Source organism: Lissotriton helveticus, chromosome 4_1, assembly GCF_964261635.1.
Source record: "Lissotriton helveticus chromosome 4_1, aLisHel1.1, whole genome shotgun sequence".
In the NCBI taxonomy this organism is placed as follows: Eukaryota; Metazoa; Chordata; class Amphibia; order Caudata; family Salamandridae; genus Lissotriton; species Lissotriton helveticus.
Genome location: NC_136063.1, coordinates 493,703,535 through 493,721,566, shown reverse-complemented (window position 1 = coordinate 493,721,566; position 18,032 = coordinate 493,703,535). Strand labels below are relative to the sequence as shown.

At 42.2% G+C, this 18,032-nt stretch overlaps 1 protein-coding gene across 2 annotated transcripts in view; it reads left to right on the top strand.

The window, feature by feature from the left end:
- LOC144828692 (carbonic anhydrase 2-like) overlaps positions 1-14,035 on the top strand; it is a 120,476-nt gene extending 106,441 nt beyond the window's left edge. For both annotated transcript variants that reach the window (XM_078687075.1, XM_078687076.1), the window contains exon 8: positions 13,273-14,035. In XM_078687075.1, coding sequence (XP_078543201.1) covers positions 13,273-13,392 — 120 coding nt within the window. In that variant the 3' untranslated portion in view covers positions 13,393-14,035. The remainder of the gene's footprint in view (positions 1-13,272) is intronic.
- Positions 14,036-18,032: the final 3,997 nt, after the last annotated feature.

The window sequence follows — 18,032 nt, the reverse complement described above, 5'->3', positions numbered from 1 at the left end:
TCTGCATGAAATGCAAAGTGTTTGCATCTGCAAAGCACCTCAGGGGGCAGAACTTTCAGTCAACCTAGGCAATTCCGAAAATATATGATAGACAAGGATGTCCCTTTGATAGTGAGTCACGACGGGAACATATTTTAGCATTGCACCCCCTTGTCAATTCATGAGACATTTAATCAAAGCTGAATAGGTAGATCCCAGACATATTTATGTACAGAACAGTCCACGGGGCTGCCAACTGATGCTATTTGGATCTATCCTGCTAGAGCTGGCTTGGTGTTTTTTGCTGGTAGCCCAGGCTCTAGAGGGATTTTAGGGGTCAACCCTGTTTGTCATTTTGCTCTTTTTTTGGGGGACTGGTCAGGATGCCTTTCAGAGGGTGGAAGTGGGATGTTTCTTACTTTATAAGACACTGGCTTTCTTTTCTTTCTATATGACTATGTAGACAGAGCATACGCAGCTAGCTCCACCCTTTCAAAATTGCACGCTATACTTGGAGAAAAAATCACGAGCATTTTACCTCATAAAGAGAGAATACCAACGTGTTGAAGTGGCCCCCCCAACCCCACGTCAGCCCAATTAATCCCATTATGGAATTGTGACTTTCACTACACATGCAAGAAACATCAATACCATTTTCTTGCACACAGTGGAATGACCCGTTCAGATTTTACTGTTGCAGAATAATATTAAATGACTGAAATGTATAAGCGTAAACACATTACTTAGTACAGGGATGAAAATGCAGTGCAAACAAACCCAGCATGTAGGTACACCATTGAATGGGTATGGTTGAAAGTGATGCAATGCTAATACATGAATGCACAATGTAGGCGTTTCCTCAATATCCAACAATATAAACCGAACAAGAGACACCAAGAATCGCACCTGATCCTGCAAGCAAAGGAAACTGAGCACAGATAAGTAAACCACCGGAAAGCAGACAGGGACACATAGCAAGATGACATGTCACAGACAGCAAAATATAAGCTATACTTCAGTTGAATATGTAATTGTAGTCAAGTACCCCATACACAGACAATTGATGATCAAACGAAGGCTCAGTGATCACATGCCAGAGACTGAAGTTGACAGGCAAAACAAACCTGTGGTTTGGGAGTCGTTAGGGCGTGCGATGCACTTCCCCGTACACTGCTCAGGATAAGAAAAAACAGAACTTCTACTATGAGCAGTTCTCGACCAGTTACACTGACATTAATAAACTAGAAATGTGGATTAGCCCTACATCCTGCTCAGAGAAATGTCAGAGCTGTCAGAAATGTTGAAAATTACTTGTTCACGTGAGATACCACCAGTAAAACAAAAATACTTCTGTGAAATAGTTTCCATACCTACCCATTATGATTTTGAACCACATGTATACTCACTCATTGGCCCTGCAGGATTCTAAGCCGAAACTGGGTAATCCATTTAATCCACTTCAAATAAGTGACTTGCTTTTAAAATGTGTTGCAATCCTGTTTTACTGGCAGCTAGTCAGCGGCGGCCAGCACAGGTAAGCGAAATGGGGACAGGCATTGTGAGAGAGGGGGAAAGTCGACAGGCAACAGAATAGGTATAAATAAATAAACAGCACTTATTTTGTTGTACGTCGGCTCCCCCACCTGCCGCACCCTGCCCCGCTCCACCGCCTCACCGCACTTACCTGTGCTGGCTGCCGCTGCAGCTGGTTGACTATTTTCTCTGATGAGTCTGAGATTAGTTATGATGGGATCATTATTTGTTGTGTGTGTACCCAGTGCATGAAGCCAAGCAATGTGCTTCATAACCCACTTTGATCACTTCATGGTTAAATGTTAGGGCAATGTAATTATATGGTGACATTAAAGTGCAGCTACTTTGCTCTCCAAACAATTTGACCAAATCAATTCTCATGGGTACATGATAAGGGAATTACTTTAAATTATCATTAGAAAATACCTTCACCTTTCTGTGTTTCTTTTAATATCTTTACTTGCAAACAAAGGTAAACAACAAGAAAGGAAAACTCAATTTTCGTAGTGTTCACAATCAGAAAATAACGTTTGACTGCAAACCCTTTAAATAAATTCCTGGGACCAGCCATCTTGTTTCCTTAACTGAAATTCCACAAATATTGCAAGGGAAATAAACACTGACATCTCTAGCTTTGACGTCCATACAAAAAATGTAAGTAAAAAACATAGGTTAACGACCCGTCTCTCAGAAAGTGGTGAAAGGAGCACTAAAATGAGCACAAAAGAACAGTAAGGATTGTCAGCTGGAAACTTATGAAAAACACATCACATTCGGATCACCTGTGTCTTTACCTTTTCCTCTGTCACTAATCAACTAAAAGACTCCATCATAAAACGCTGTTGAATACAGATTGCGATTGACCATACATTCGAAATATTCATCTTTATATTTAAGGGAGACTGCAGAACATGAGGCCAGGCAGTACACACTTGCTCAACATTTGAAGGTTTTTATAGCTAAAACACTTTGTGGAGCCTCCCAAATCCCAGATCCCACGGGACATTATCCCTGCTGGAACTACAGTATATGTTTACATACTACTCCAGTTTAACACCTGGATTCGGGATTACGTAGGTATTGGGAATAACTTCCATGACCAACTTCAATAGCTCAGATATTATATACTTGCTCAAATGGACCGAGATACATAGAGGAAACCACAAGTAAATTAAAGATCTGAATATTAGAGCACAAATTCAATAAAAGGGGAGCTACCCAAACTAACAAACTACTTTCTCACTTCACAAAACAGAAAATAAATTAACATGAACTCTCCTTGAAAAAATTGAGTATATTCACTAGCCACAGAAAATGCTCCTTAGGCCTTAGGGTGCTTAGAATCTAAACATTTTAATCGGCTACATTAATATTTTATACCATCCAGGATAAACAGTATTTTCTAATCATTGGCAACAACATATCTGGGCAATGATTCCCACAGCCCAATAAGGGATTTTGATGTAATATGCGACGCTAGCGTAAAATAAATTGTAAACATTAGAATAGAAAATGGAAAATAAAAACTATCTCTGAACAGAACCTTTTTCCTTGGCCCTCACCCAGTTGTAGTACTCTAATACATTAATTCACACATGATTACCCCTCTATGCTATGCAGTTAGCGGTCTAGCTATCTATCTCTAGACACAGGACCATTTAATGAAACATACTGATGTCATGCCCCAATGTCCATTCAAATGGGGCACTGCTTTGACAGGATTTTACTACATAGATTCAGCTCCATCACAAGCGGAGACTGAGAGGTGTTTTGTTAGGTGTTGCTGCGGTAGCCCAACTCATTACAGGTATAACCAGTGGCCTGCAATCTCTTCTTTAATAATTTGGACTCCCAGTCCTTGACATTATCTCAAACAGTGCAATTAGCAGTACTTCTATTTTTTATCATAAAGAGGGGGATGCTATGGCTTCTCTAATTTGAATTATTGGCATACACGATGCCAAGGGCTGGCAGTTCCTGACTCTAATTCATCTTTAGTGACGTTTATGGAAGTGATACTCTATCTGCTGAATATAAATAGTTTTTTTCCATAGCCCCTACCCTTGGAACACCAAGTGGGTAGGTGGCTCATACCACCAGTCAACTGTAGATCGAGACATTTTCCATTTAGGGGGTAATGTAGTAGTTATTGTAGAGAATTCTGCCCGTCGTTGTCCAAATCTTCTGTTGACTCCTTTGTCCATTCTCTAAGTGATTCAGCTCCTATAGTGCTTAATTCTAATATGTACACTGACTATGAGTTATTTTTTAACTGTAGTTTCATTTAGGTACATATATGATTATTTTTTTTTGTGGTGAGGGCTTGAAAGTCTTGTCCCTCAACTCAATGGCATAGCATCCCTATTAAAGAGCCACATTGGTTTGTAAAAGTCTTGAATATATTTGGTGATTCCAGTTCAATCCCGAGGCAAAGAGGACCTTAAGAAGGATCTTAAGCTCTATAAAAAATCAGTCCCCGTTGCCAAACTTAATATACAAAGCCAATACATTTCTTAATGCTCTCTATGGCTTGTCTGTAGTAAACGCTCTTAACTCCCCTACTTGTCTTTGCACACAATTGAATGCGTTCAAGAGCTTTTCGACAAGCGCTTTAATTTTTTCTCAACAAATGTGCACAATTTATGATACTTTTGACACACCCAATGTTATTTCTAAGTCTCAAGCTCACCCTGGTTGAGAATCCAATTCTGGATCCACTTCGCTGTCCAACTTTGATTTTGTACTCCACAATTCATGGAAGAGCTGATTTTGTATAGCGGCTCTCCACTGGAACCCACCCCTTTAAGAGTCTTCCAGCCTCTCTTACATATCCGTGGCTAATCCACCCTTACAGCTTCCGTACCAGAGGATTGGAAGAAGGTATTGGGAGCATCACTTCTGAAAGAAATACTAGAAGATACTTCTTGTCTGAATTATGGCATCCAATCTCATTCCTTCCTTGTTGGATAAAGATCTTGGAAAAGTGGATTATCAATCAGCTCTCCTCTTTTTTTTAGAGAAGAATAAGATTCTAAACGTGGCCCAGCCTCGCTTTAAGCCATCAGTTATTGAGTTGAGGGCCGTCGTCTTCCTTTTGATGACCTGTGAATGCTAGCACACCAAAGCCAATCCTTTTTCTCAGTGCTGATCGATTTATCTTCTGCTTGTCATACAGTTTTGTAAGGACAGTAATGAGATCTTAATCTCTTTTGATCATAATTCCTTTCAATCACTGGACAGCCTTCTTTACTTATGTTTGCAGTGCCGAATTGACTAAAAAAATATTACTGAAATGTAATTCAGGCAAGATAGAAGCCCTTTATGTACCTGGATTTAAAGCTCCTCCTGCCCTCTTGGCCCCAGCAACTGCATATTCTCCTTTCTCCAGTGACCAAGGTTTGAAACCTGGGGTTCTATTTTGATTCTGCTATTTTGATAGCTTAACGCTATCTGATTTTTACTTATGAGAGTGTTATGTAAAATTCTTCCAGCGGTTCCTGTTCATACTCACCTGCAATTGATTCAGGCCATAATCCTAGGCTATCTTGATTACTATAACTCCTCATTTTGTGGTCTTCTTCAGGTCTGCTGAGCTACCTGCAGTGCATCCACAATGCTGCCACCAGGCTGGCACTGCAGCCGCCGTCGCACCTCCCCTGTTTTGAAAGCTTTGAACTCCTGGCACTGGTTAAAATTTATCAAAAGATTCCTCTTCAAAGGACAATGTTTAGTATTCAGAACTTTCCATCTTTTTGAACCACCATCTCTCTAACAGAAGTTTTGTGAAGTTGAAGTCCTCTGATGCTAACTTCTTGCTTGTTCCGGGGCATAGGCTTTCGAGTTGGGGGACGTGCCTTCTCAGCTACTGCAACTAAATTGTGGAATTCTCTACCAATTTACCCTGGTCTTTAGATAAGCGACTTTCTTTTAGGAAATCTTTGAAAACTTGGTTCTATTTGCAGTAGCGGGGCCTCCACCTGTTCTTTGCCTGTTTACAGGTGTTGTCGCAGTGCCATGAAACCTTTTGAAGTGGCAGTGCACTTGTTACATATATTTTACATTGCATTATATTAGATTATACAGTGTCCTCCTTGCCTGTTTGCAGTGCAATGAACATGGGTGTGGTGGTGTGTGATGATGGCTAAACGTACTCATTTTTTAATGACAATCATATTTATGTCTTAATTAATGACGATGCATTGATTGCTTTCTGAATTAAATGCACTATATTCTCTGAATTATCTCCACAGTACAATATCCTAAATACATGAGATCCTTGGCTGACAGGTCTTCTTTCATTCTTACCTTCAATTCACAAAATAGGTGAAATAGATTGAACAGAATTAGACTGAAGAGTCCTTTGTGGCCTCATAAAAGCTTTATGAGTTTGTCACACGTTTGGGATGGCAGAACAATGTTGAGCTTTTTAGAAAGTTGGGTGGGCGGCCCTAATGTCACCTTTCAGTCCATTCCTTTTAAATGTTTAACCTTTTAAAAAACAGGGTTCTAATCTAAGAAAAAATATGGTTTGTCCTATTTCTAATACAGTTTTTAACTTTATCCTCGATCCTACTCCTAGCTAAATGAATATTTGCTCCTGATAAGAGCTCGGGTGAGCCTGCATAGCACCATCAGGCGCTGGCAAAGGAGCACCCCTTTGATGAAGTAAACCACCCAGTGTTGGTGAGGGGCTCAGAATATACTAGTCAGTGATATATGAGCAACTCATAGAAGTAAAGATGACTGCTGCATGAAAGAGCAACCCAGCCTTTCTACTTTTTCAGAATCTTCACAAGGTGATAATCCAACCCATTTATGAGTGCTAGCTCATTTCGTGTCCTTTTACGTGGGCAGCAAGGTCTTCATTTGCATGGATTCCGTTATGATCTGCCGGAAGATCTCTGGGGCATATTAACAAGGCGGTGATATAAAGTTATCACCGATTTTGCGGCTGGAAAGCGGCTATAATTGTATCGCCTTATCAGCAAAGACACGCTATTGCGCATTTTGCTGAATTTGCTCCCGTTTCTAGCACGCCTAACTTTGCATCGCTAATGGGATGCAAAGTAGGCGTGTCTGTGGAAACAACATGGGTAAATATCGCGAAAGCGATTTCGCGATATTTACAATGCGGGGAAGCGATTATTTTAATTGCGCTAAGTATGCCTTAACGCAGGAATTTAACGTCTGTTAAATTCCTGACCAAGGCGTACCTAACATGGGAGGTGGATTCATGTGATATGACCACAGGGTTGTATTATCAAGCATATCGCTGGTTTACATGGAACATCGCTGAAAAACCAGCGCTGTTCCATGGAAAAGGGGGATATTGCTGGAACATTCATCGCCATGGTGCTAAACGTTGTTAATACAACGCTAGCCTGGCGAAATATTCCAGCGATAGAAAATAATGCGGTATACAAGTCAGCGATAATTATTGCTGCCTGTTGCAAATATGCCCCTCTGTATGTAGGCTTTCCAGGGAGCCCCTGAATTTATTTTAATTGCAAAGAAGTACGGAAACGCCAGTCTCAAAAACTAGTAGCTTCCATTTCGTTCTAATTCAATTATTAGCATTTTACTACATAACTTCTAACTGCCCTCCATGTGCTTGAGTTCGGAGTGTTAGAATGCTGCGAGTAGACAATACTTTTGTTGTGGAGTTTGCTATTTTTTAACCTTTTTATACCAATCTAATATTTGATATGCAGTACTACTCTTTTTTCTCTATATGCAACATCCATTGTGTCATTCTTATGTAAATAAACATCATGTTATGTTATGCACATTTGTATGGGCTGTTTTTCACCCACGAGCGTATGCTGGCACCTCAAGAAGGATGGCCAGCCCTAGTTGGGGCCTATTGAAAAAGGTTCCCGGTATCTTGTGAAATTCAAAGGCTGATCTTGCACCTCTGATGTTCAGAGTGAAGTTGTTCCAGGCTGTAGGAGCCAGGTACAAGAATGTGCACCCGCCAACTCTGGCTCTTTGGGTGCATGGGTCGTAGGCGAGTAGGAGGCCGGCCAAGAAGAGGTTTCTGGTCAGGGTGTGGAAGATGATGCAGTTGTTCAGGAAAGCAAATCAGCCTAGATTGTATAATGCTTCAAATGTGTCTGTGAGGAGCTTGAAGAGTTCACAGATGTGAACTGGGAACCACATTAATGTCTGTAAATATGCAACACGGAGCACAGTCCACTTACTCAATACCACTTTGTTTTTGTTCACTTTTCATCACTTCTCTGTTTACGTTAAGCAAATATTGAATATATTCTTCATCCAGTATCCCCGAGGAAGGGACACATTTAGTGCTTAAATGCATTGCACATATTGCATTATTTGAAGGCATAGTTCAAAATAATTATTCAAATATTCATTTGACATGAACTTTTTGAAGTTGATTTAGACTTTGCTCAATAATTAAGAGGCTGTTGCATGGTTGGAAAAATATTTGTGCCCTCATGGTTGTTGCAAGATGCTGCAAGCCTTTCTTTGTATTTTGTATAAGGCACATCTTTTCTCAGGTATCATGTGCTAATAGGATCTGTCATTCTGTGATTTTAATACGTAATTTACTTTTTGTATGAAAGGCAAACTTACTACTTATATCACAGAAAGAATGAGATTATGATTATAGGCATTTGGCTTCAACCATTGTTTTGATACACTATTTACATTTTGCATAGGCATAAAGGCATGTTAAATCATCATTAATTTTCATACAGCATGGGTAAAGAGAACCTTCTTAATGAAATATTTGATATACATACATATTGTTAGACTTGCACCTTGTTGTGGGTCTCACTTCCATTTTTTGCTGTTGCCTTATGTGGTTTTGCAGGTGTTAGGTGCTTTAGGCACTGTGCCACTGCTGTCCAGTGCCACAGTGCAAGTGCTCCCTGTTGTAATTTGATGTATGTATTAGTGATTCCCTAATTGGCTGGTTTGTTAACCTGTCAGACCCTAGTACAGTGCACCAGGGGTGCCCAGGGCTGGCAAATCCAAATGCTGCTGGGGGCTTGCAGGACCTGTTGTGCCACCCACAGAACTAGCCTGTAAACATGTGTCTCAGGTCTGCCATTGCAGAGCCTGTGTGCAGTCTGGTACTGCCATGTTGACTGGGTACATGCACCCACTTGCCAGTCTCTAAACCTTCCCTTTTCTTCATGTCAGACACCCCTATGGTAGACCCAAGGGCAGGGTGCATTTTAAGTAGAAGGTAGGACATGCCCTGATGTGTGTCATGTCCTAATAGTGAATTACAGCCATTTTCGTTTTTCACTATTGCAAGGCAACCTATTCCCCTTAGGCCAGAATGGGCAGTTTGATTATTACATCTTGTATTCCTAACTGACTCAGGGTACTATGTAGAAATTTGAGTTTAGTATGCCTGAAATCAGAATGATAAAATGCATCTTTTAGTGAAGTTGGTTTTAACATTCTGTGTTTGAAAATACCACTTTTAAAAAGTAGGTATATTCTTGTCTAACTATCCAATTCTGCCTCTGCTAGGTTGTGTATTCCTTGTCTGGAGTTTGAGTGACAGAGGCTGGGGAATTCCAGGAGACAGGGTGAGTCAGCCCAGTGCTGAATAGAGAGATAAGCAACTAGATGAGAGGGAGTAGTTGTACCTGGGACCTGAATAGGGCTGTGCCTTCCCTCCACAATGCTGGCTCCACCTTCTGTGGTGTGTCTGATGTCTCTGCCCTGCACTGTGAAAGGAAAGAAGGAGTCATGCTCCAGGACTGACCAGAACTGGTTTGGACTAGACTTCAGAGAACAAAGAGAAACTGTGTATAAAAGAGGGGACCCAGACCCCAGAGAATTAGATCACTTTTGGACAACGAGAAGAAACCTTTGCTGAGGAGTGGAACCAGAGAGACTGAGGAGATACTATCCCTAAACTGAAGTGCTGCTTGGGGGATTAGCCTGCAGTGGTTGCCTGACTGCCAAAGAAAGGAGAAAGGAACTTTGTGTACTTTCATCAACTTGTAAGGATCTCCAAGAGCTTGAGAGAAGAGCTTGCCTCCTGCTGAAGTCTTAGGGACAACAGACTTCATCCACCAGGTCTCCAAGAGTTCTTTGGAAGTGCCTGCAGCTGTGCTGGACTTTCTGAGGAACTGTGTGTCGCAAGGAGCTGGAAGCGCGACTTAAGGACAAGAAGCGTGTTGCCGAACTGCTGCTGCCGATTCACAACACGAATCACCTCGCATCACCAGAGGAGAGGATTGACGGCGCAGCAGATGCCGTCGCCATCTTTGGTTCTTTGCACCAGATCTTCAACGCATCACCGTCCTTGAGTATAAGGGACTACCGCATCTTCTTTCCTGCAACACTTCCGTTGTAGGAGCGTTATGCATCTTAAGGTACATTGAACTCAAAGTGTTGCATTTACCATCTTAAGAGAACTAAGCCAATTCTACCATTTTAAGTACAGTATTGTGGATGTTTGTCATTTGTGGTCTTGTGTTAAATCTACATAAAAGATACTAATATACAAATTGTGTAGTGTCCGTCGGTAGTGTTGTCACTTGATTACGGTATGTGTTCACAAATGCTTTATACACTGACTCTGAGATAAGCCTGTCTGCTCATGCCAAGCTACGAAGTGGGTGAGCAGGGGTTATTTTAGGAGTGTACCCCCTTACCTTGACTAGATATAAGGGTCACTATTTGCACACAGGTACCTACCTATGCCAACTAGAGACCCCCAAATCTAGCACATATTTATATATATCCGAAAAAAGGCTCCCAAGTGCAGTCATGCACAAGCAGGGACAGAGACTCGATATACAGCTGGTGCCAGATTATTTTATTCAGTGAATACGAACGGTGCTGTCTCTGACGTGTTTCGGACACAAGGCGGAGTCCGTGATCACAGGACAAACTGATATCAGAAACAGAATTTAAAGGGAAAGTGGCGCTTACGATGACATACTCAGCACTGATAGAAAAAAAATACTATGCATATATGTATCGCTTTTACAAAGCGAAACAACTTCATCTATCATAAATATCATCATAACCCAATCGCAACCATTATACGTACATAAACAGGCTAAATGCACAACCAGCGTAATATCATTTGACTATCTTAGTCTTCTATTCTCTCCTTTCTTACTTCTTTTAACCATATTCATATGTATTTCCATTTTATATTATTTCATCACTTCGTTACCATTATATGGTGCGTAATGTTATACATGAAAGTGCAAAGTGCAAATTTCAATTTATCAATTATATACACATTATAATATTAACAATAGATAAAACGATATATATTTTTTTATAAAAGTCATATAAATATGTGCAAAGAGATGCTATTGGACAATGAAGCATTCTTAAACATGTGCAAATATGATGATTGTGCAAAAGAGTCATTGAACATGTGCCGGTCTGGGTTTTGAAGTGCATAAAGTGCATAATCGTGTAATTATTTACCTGTGCAAAGTGTGTAAAAGTAAAAATCAAGTTCATATGGCGGCAGCTCATAGAGGCATATTGTGTTCTCATTCCTCTCATCTTTCTAGTAGACTGACAATCATATGGGTAATTTATGGGTACTAATACCTTATATATAAACTCATCAATTTACCCTAGGACAGCTATACATACTGTACGTCCACAGGGGAGATAGTGACCACGGAGACCCCTGACACTATGAACAATTCATGCCAATGTATTATTAGCTAATTCATTCTTAGATGTAAACCTCTAAAAAATGTGTTTAAAATCCTTGATAGTATAGGGCTAATGTTAATTCACAGCCCTTTTATATCCCATACGGGGCCTACCAGATATTATTCTTACTGGATACTGAGGTGTTGTTTATCTATGCACTAAGGAATACCCCCCACTGAACCATACAGACACTCATACTGATACTCGAAAAACCAAGTAATAACCCATATAGACACTCATGTAGCTACTCACCAATCCATGCATTCACTTATACACAAAAGTGAGAGACTGATACAGATATTTACATATTTAAACATTACTCACTAACCCTTGTATTCACTAAGATACACTCAATCGGTCCGTTATACAATCAATTTTACAACCAAACAAAATCATCCATATAGACACTTGGATACCCATTTATTCTTCCATTAACCTTGAGATATACATATATATAACATATTTAATTTCAGAAAAGCACACATTCACTGGATGATGTCATCAGTAATGTCATGAATGATGTAATTTGAGATGTCATCAGTAATGTCATGAGTGATGTCACTGACCATGTCATGAGTGATGTAATATGTGACATCATCAGCAGTGCATTGCGGGCGCGCGAGATATAGTTAGCTGAACTAACTATAACAGGGGAATTTCAATTTTTTTGTATGAGTGAAATTTCCAGCTAACTATCCCAGGGCCGGGGGCTCACAGCCCCCGCGCACATATGTCTAAAAAACCCTGGGGGTGGCAGTCCCCGGGGCTGGGGGGTCCTTTGGGCCTCCCATTACAATAATAGATTGCCCCCGGGATTTGGACCAACCGGGTGCTAAATATATATTTTTCCTCGGCTGGATCTGCGGATCCACCACGGATTTTGCCGATTAAAAAAAATAATTAAACATTTGGGGGCCCTGGTGTTCCTTGTGGGACCCCCTAAACAGGCCTAGGGGGTCAGGGTGTTTCTACCCTGCTCCCTTTTCGTGTTTTGCACATTTGTTGCACTGATTTCTTGTGCCTCGGTTCTACCGAGGCACAAGATGGCTGCCAACACTTCCTGGTTTGGAGTGTTGACAGCCAAATAGCATAAAGCTCGTGATCGCGAGGCTGCGCGGATCCTGCTCAGCCATTGATATCGAAACTTTTTTAATTTTGATTTTCTCAGCAACTACTGAACGGATTTACACCATTTAACAAAAAGGGATCTTTCTGAACCAGGAGCTACCATTTTGCAAAATTTGGTGTAATTCCGATCAGCAGTTCAGGCTGTAGCCGTGTCTAAAGTTTCCAATAAGAAATTGCATGGGGAAAACACGTTTTGAGACCCCCTTTTTTCTCAGCCCCTGCTTGAAGAATCACCCCGAACTTTCAAGATAGGAGCGAACCGGGGCGCCCCACGAGTTTTGAAAATTTATTGGGAATAGAATGTTGCTAATTTCCTGTGGAAAATAGTTCCTAACTATAACTACCTACTGGCGACCGCCAGTAGGTAATAATATATATATATATATATATATATATATATATATATATATATATATATATATATATATATATATATATATATATATATATATAATATATATATATAATTGTGTGTGTGTGTGTATATATATTCTTTTTTGCGAAATAGGTAGTACATTTGTTGTGTGTGTGTGTCTGTGTATGATGACTGTGCATTATTCTCATTGCCCAGATGAATATGATAGAAAACCATCAATATGAATCACAGAGCAATGGCTGGATAATCTCTATACTCATAGGTATAGAGATTATACATGTTGGCAAGAGAAAAAATAATTGGGAGAAATTAACTATTTCCAATTCATCCTTTTGGTGAGAGGTCAAGAATATTGGCAAATGGTAGAACCTCTGGAAAAGAGACAGTAGAATGTGAACACATTGATGGAATCTCGTTCACTGGATATAGTCCTAGTAGATGACAATGCAAATTGTTGAATCGGTCCTGTAAATTATTTTTGTATTTTGCCTTTTTGAACATTATTGGTTGACTGATGTTTTGCAACAAAGTAAACCCTTGCTTTTCAAACTAACACTGGTGTATTTTTACTTTTTTAGATAGAGAAGCTGCGAAGTCTCTACTTCAGCGATGAGACTGAAGCTCCTTGTCACATGGTCAACAATTTCCGCCCACCACAGCCTCTTAAAAGTCGACAAGTTCGAGCCTCTTTCCATTAAGGACCACAGGGATATTCATTGGATTTGCTGATTTTGAGCAGTGTAGACCTGCCATTAAGCACAAGGCAAAGGTTTCCCTTGGCTGTTGCTCATTCAGTAGATCCTCGAATGTTCCCTCTCAGTTTCTATGATTAAATTATGCAATCTCTTCCTTTCGATGCATGATAATCAGCTCCTCTATCACTAAGTGTAAAGCATTAATTTAGATTGCCTAACAAGGCCATTTTAAATCACCAGTTGCAGTTAGTGCTTTCCTTTTTATGATCCTGAGAACCCTAAAGCTTTTTTTTCTTAATGCAAGCAGCTTCATGACCTACAAATGTGAAGGGCATCCACACGATCACGTTCTATCAACATAGGATGCATTCTGTACGATTGATTAAAAATAATATATTTTAAGATACTAGAATATACATATTATAAAGTTTAGTTTTAAATAACAAAATTATATTATAATGGAAGATAGCGAACTCTGCACACTTTAAAGTCTTAAATTATTTGTTGTCTGTACATTTTGTTTGCACTACAAAGTATGTGTAATAGGATAACTATTTTAAAATACATTTATTGAACGTCAGATTAATTTAAGATTGTATTTTCAATGTGTTATACATACATGCCTAATAAAATAGCAATAAATACATCTCTTGTTTGTAATTGTTATTATCACGATCTGCTATTGGAAAAAACTGAATCGGAACTTTGCTACACCAAATAAGCAGTTCACAGATCAAGTACACAAATGTTTCAAATATCCATTGCAATTTAAAATTAGTTCTCTGATGTTCAGATATTGCTTTTGTACTTAAATACCACATTGCAAGGTTCTCATTCAAATAGCAGAATCTCGGAAAAGTTCCAGTCTAGACACAATCTATTTCTTTTTCAATTCATGTAAAACAGTTTAATAAACAAACAAATGTCCGTTTAAATGGTACCGTAAGCTATTTGCAGCGTAATAATTATGAACTGAAATACATTGTAGCAATACAAATTAAAGTACATGAACAGTAAAAACAAATGCTTTATGCTTTTAAAAAGCAGCCAAAGGCTATAGGTACAATTTCAATGTGCATTTCGAAGAGCGTTATGAGGCATTCCATATGATATAACATCAAATCACCTAAAAAGTAGATAACAACACATCACTGGTTAGCAAACATTGGTGCAATATTCAACGTATACCACAACTAATTTGGGATTTTGCGGAGGCCATTACACACCTTTTTAAGTTGACATGCAAAATTAGATTTCTATGGTAATAACCCTAATCTAAACATTAGTCATAATTGTCAGTTCACACTATGTGGGATAAAGGTCAAATAACTACCTACTTTCAATTGATTACTACTTTGTCTAAGTCTCTGCAAAGACAATTTCTTTGCCAAATAACATTCATCAGAAAAAGCTAAACTCTAAACTTGCTTTTAATTTGAATTTGCCAGTAACACATTTTGCTGGGTTAATTCCTAAAGAAGGCGGAATGAACCCGAATTCATAGTTGCTTTGGAATTTCTGAATTAAACTCTTCCTCAGAAATTGCTGATTATATAATTGTGGGAATTTGCCCATGGTACTAATTTAGAGGGAGGAGGGAGCGTGCTAAAACTATATTTGCACGTTGTGGAACTGTCAGAGCCACTGTTAGAAATGGGGTAGCGTGGTGCAGAGCGGGCAGGCCAAACTCCAGAGGACATGTGCAAATCATCCTCGCAGTACACACAGGCGACACACAAGGCACAACACTAAAAGAGACCACACCAGGTTAGGTAAGAATAACGTTTGTATTGTGTCAAACATATGATTTTCACAGTAGTCTCTATACTGCGCCAACTGGCACCAAGGCAATATTTACAAGGGGATTATATACATGGCAGGGCCAATCGGGCTGCTGCCAGAACCATTGCGAAGGACAAAGGAAAAAAAAAGGTAAGTCCACTAGTCACCATCCTGCAGTAAAAACATCAGGTCGTGATATTAGGCCGGAACACCTGCAACGGAAACATCATTGCATGACAGTAGTATTCGGCATAGGAACCTGTGGCATAAATCACATCAGCATGAATAACGGAGCTCAGCTCAGCACAGTAGCATGAATTCTGTTAACGTAAATCCGGCATAACAGTAGGCATGAACATAAAGCAGTACAACTCTAGGCTCAGGCATCCCTCACCCCTGCCGTGGACCTGGATAAAAACATTAGGTTAGGCTGGAAAATGCAAAAGGCATAAACATATCAGCGTTGGCATAAAATGCAACCATAGGCCTACCATCATACTAGGCATAAGAATAGGCAACGTTATAAGTAAGCATATAAGCATTAGCCATAACCCTGAGCCTAAAAATACATTCTACATGACCATACACGGGGCGTAGACACATCAGCACGAGGCATAAGATCACCAGTATAATTTTAGGGCATTACACAGATAACCTAGGCCCGTTATTCATAACCATATTAGTCTCCTAGGGGTACCACATCATGAGCCCCAATTACATTAGTGGGAATCCTCCTATGCCTAGCCCCCGCAACGTGGCAATAAACATGAAAGCCTTATCCTTAGGCGTAAACCTGTGGCCATATACCTCAGTAGCTGAAATACAGGGGTCACATTTGGCATAAACACATCAGCACTGGGCCTCTAAGGCCCAACCGTTGCATGTGCCCATTGTCCAGCGGGGCAACTAGGACCAAAAGCGAGGACGGGTAAAGTGGGAGTCCCTTCAGGGACTCAGAGTTCCATGAAATGTCCCAGTGGTGCAGCCGGGGACGGAACCAAGCACTGAGACACATTGGCACCCCCTGCTCTGGGGCGTGGAAATACAGAATGCCCCCAACTCTACAATGATGCAGGGGCACTGGCAACACCACCCACCACTGAGCCGTGCCCCACTCCCTGGGCTCTAAAGTATAATCATCCCCGGCACGGGTACAATGCGTGGAAGGCGGCCCCACACGGTAAAGGGAGGAAAGGCAGCTGCCCACTACCACGCGGGGCAGCTGCCTGGCAAGTCCAGTCAATGGCGGTGCGGCCCCGTCCTGGGCCCCTGGGGCCTCAGGCACCGATAATGTGCCTCGGCCGCCCCCCCTCCACCTTCTAACACTCCCAAGGGCAGCCCCACTCACCGGGGATCCTGCGGAGTGGCTCTGGGTTTCTCCTGCTGCCAACTTCTCACACGGACTGGCGGCGTTTGCTGGGGAGGGGGCGCGCCGCTCTGTTTCCTCGAGGGCTGCGGGGCTCTCCTTCTTCGCCGTTGGGGTCCCGGGGCTCTCCTATGCACATGGGAGCCCCAGCTGCAGCAGCCTCAACAGACTTCACCCGGGCCCCCTCCTGGGACCCGGGACTTCGATACGGCCTCCGCGAGGCTGCAGATGTCCTCACATGCTTCTGGGCCAGCGCGGGGTAGGCTCCAGCTTGGCTTCTCTGCCGACACGGGGCTCCCTCATCATCACGGGAGCCCCGCAACACTACCACTTGTGTCCCGCTCCTTCTCGGGCTCCCCTCCGCTCACAGGGAGCCCCGCCTACTTCCGGGGCACTCCTTCCTCTTCCGGGCACCCGTAGACAGCGCGGCGCCCTTAGTTAATACCGGGTTGCGCCGGTGATTGCCGCGCAGTTTGTGCCAAAACCACGGGGTGGGCACCCGCTTAATTCAAATGAAAACGGAGAACACAGCAATAACGCGGGGTAGGCTCCCACTGTATTAAATGCTTGGAGGCAGCACACATGCGGGGTGGGCACCCGAGATGGCAGTAATAATGCGGGGTAGGCTCTCGCTAAACCAGCATCCAAACCACGGGGATTCACGGCAAGCAGCGCTCCACTTCGCCACGCCACACAGTGCGCCCAATACAGCGCCCGCGAGGTGCTAGGGCCCAGAGGCACTCAGTCCCACACAGCAAAGTAGCACCCATGCTCCTCACCTCCTGGGCAGTAAAGATCAAGCGCTCTCCTTCACAGGCAATGACAGATAGCCCTCCTGAGGCGCTAGGGAGCAGGGCACAGTCACTGCAATTATCGCGCTCTCACAGAAGGGGTTGCGACACAGCTCTCACCAAGCGCAAGTCAGCAGGCAGGGAGGGCACAGGCAATCCAACCATAGCGCTTATCTTCCCCTGGCACTCCACATATAGTGCTCACGAGGCGCAAGGTCCCACCAGCAGCCTCAGGGACCAAAGGTAGCGCTCCTCACCTCCTTCTGGGCACAGTCGAAGGTGCTCCTTGGCAGTCAGATAAAGCGCTCTTCCTTTCCAGGCACTAGGGAGCAGTCAGGGCCCAGGTGTAGCACCCACGAGGCGCTAGGGTAGGAGATCAGGCAGGCAGTGCTAGGCCAGGTCAGTGGTCAGTGGGTACTCATCAGTACAGGACAGCAGCTCCTCGGAACCATCATACTCTGTAACGTGGCACTCCTCCTGGTGCAGCAGCATGGACTCCAGCAGCGGGCTCTCACTGGCTCTGTGAACATTGGAGGGGTACAGATGGGCTCAGGGGCCAGCACACAGGTCCATGTGGCGGTACACCCTGGCAGCAGGTCCCCTCATGTTCATGTCCATGCTCTGACTGAGCACATGGTGGCACAGTTATTTATACGCCCTTCACCCCAACTACCAGACAGTGCCAGAAGCTTCTAGAAGTATCT